At 46.2% G+C, this 483-nt stretch overlaps 1 protein-coding gene across 1 annotated transcript in view; it reads left to right on the top strand.

Annotated features, from left to right (window-relative positions):
* LOC119591128 (SCY1-like protein 2) overlaps positions 1-483 on the top strand; it is a gene marked incomplete at its 5' end in the record, with an annotated part of 331,697 nt that overhangs the window by 195,439 nt on the left and 135,775 nt on the right. Inside the window, 1 exon segment of the mRNA XM_037939842.1 lies at positions 45-159. Coding sequence (XP_037795770.1) covers positions 45-159 — 115 coding nt within the window.

The raw sequence follows: 483 nt of genomic DNA, 5'->3' as shown, positions 1-483 counted from the left end.
TTCCTCTTCCCTCAGCCCAGCCATAACTTCTTCTCTCCCCTCAGTGACCCAGCTGTCCACGCACTGCAATTCCTCGACGTCATCAACATGAAGGACCCGACGCAGAAAAGTCACTTCTACCGCACTACCCTGATGGAGGTCATGCCCCAGATCCCTAAGGTCAGTTTTGCTAACCCCCCCATAGGTCAACCTAGGTCATGTTGATGACCCAGGTGCGTCTCATGGTGATATATTTTTTTTGTTTAGATATATGTCCGTGTTTAGGCATCTTCGTGTTGGTATAGCTTTGGTCTCAAGTGCTGATTGGAAAGGTATATAGATTCTCGAACCAAAATAAGGTTCCCAAACTAGGATCTCCCAAACTAAGTTCCGCAAAGCGAGTCGTCTAAAAAATACATATATAAAAAACGGCATTAGGTATAATCAAGGTGAAACAGAAGAGGAGGGGAGGCGACCTGTATCTTCGGACGCTGTACAGTGGAA

The sequence above is a fragment of the Penaeus monodon genome, chromosome 28, assembly GCF_015228065.2.
Source record: "Penaeus monodon isolate SGIC_2016 chromosome 28, NSTDA_Pmon_1, whole genome shotgun sequence".
NCBI lineage: Eukaryota > Metazoa > Arthropoda > Malacostraca > Decapoda > Penaeidae > Penaeus > Penaeus monodon.
The sequence above is the reverse complement of the archived record's forward strand: the minus strand, read 5'-3'. Positions and strand labels throughout refer to the sequence as shown.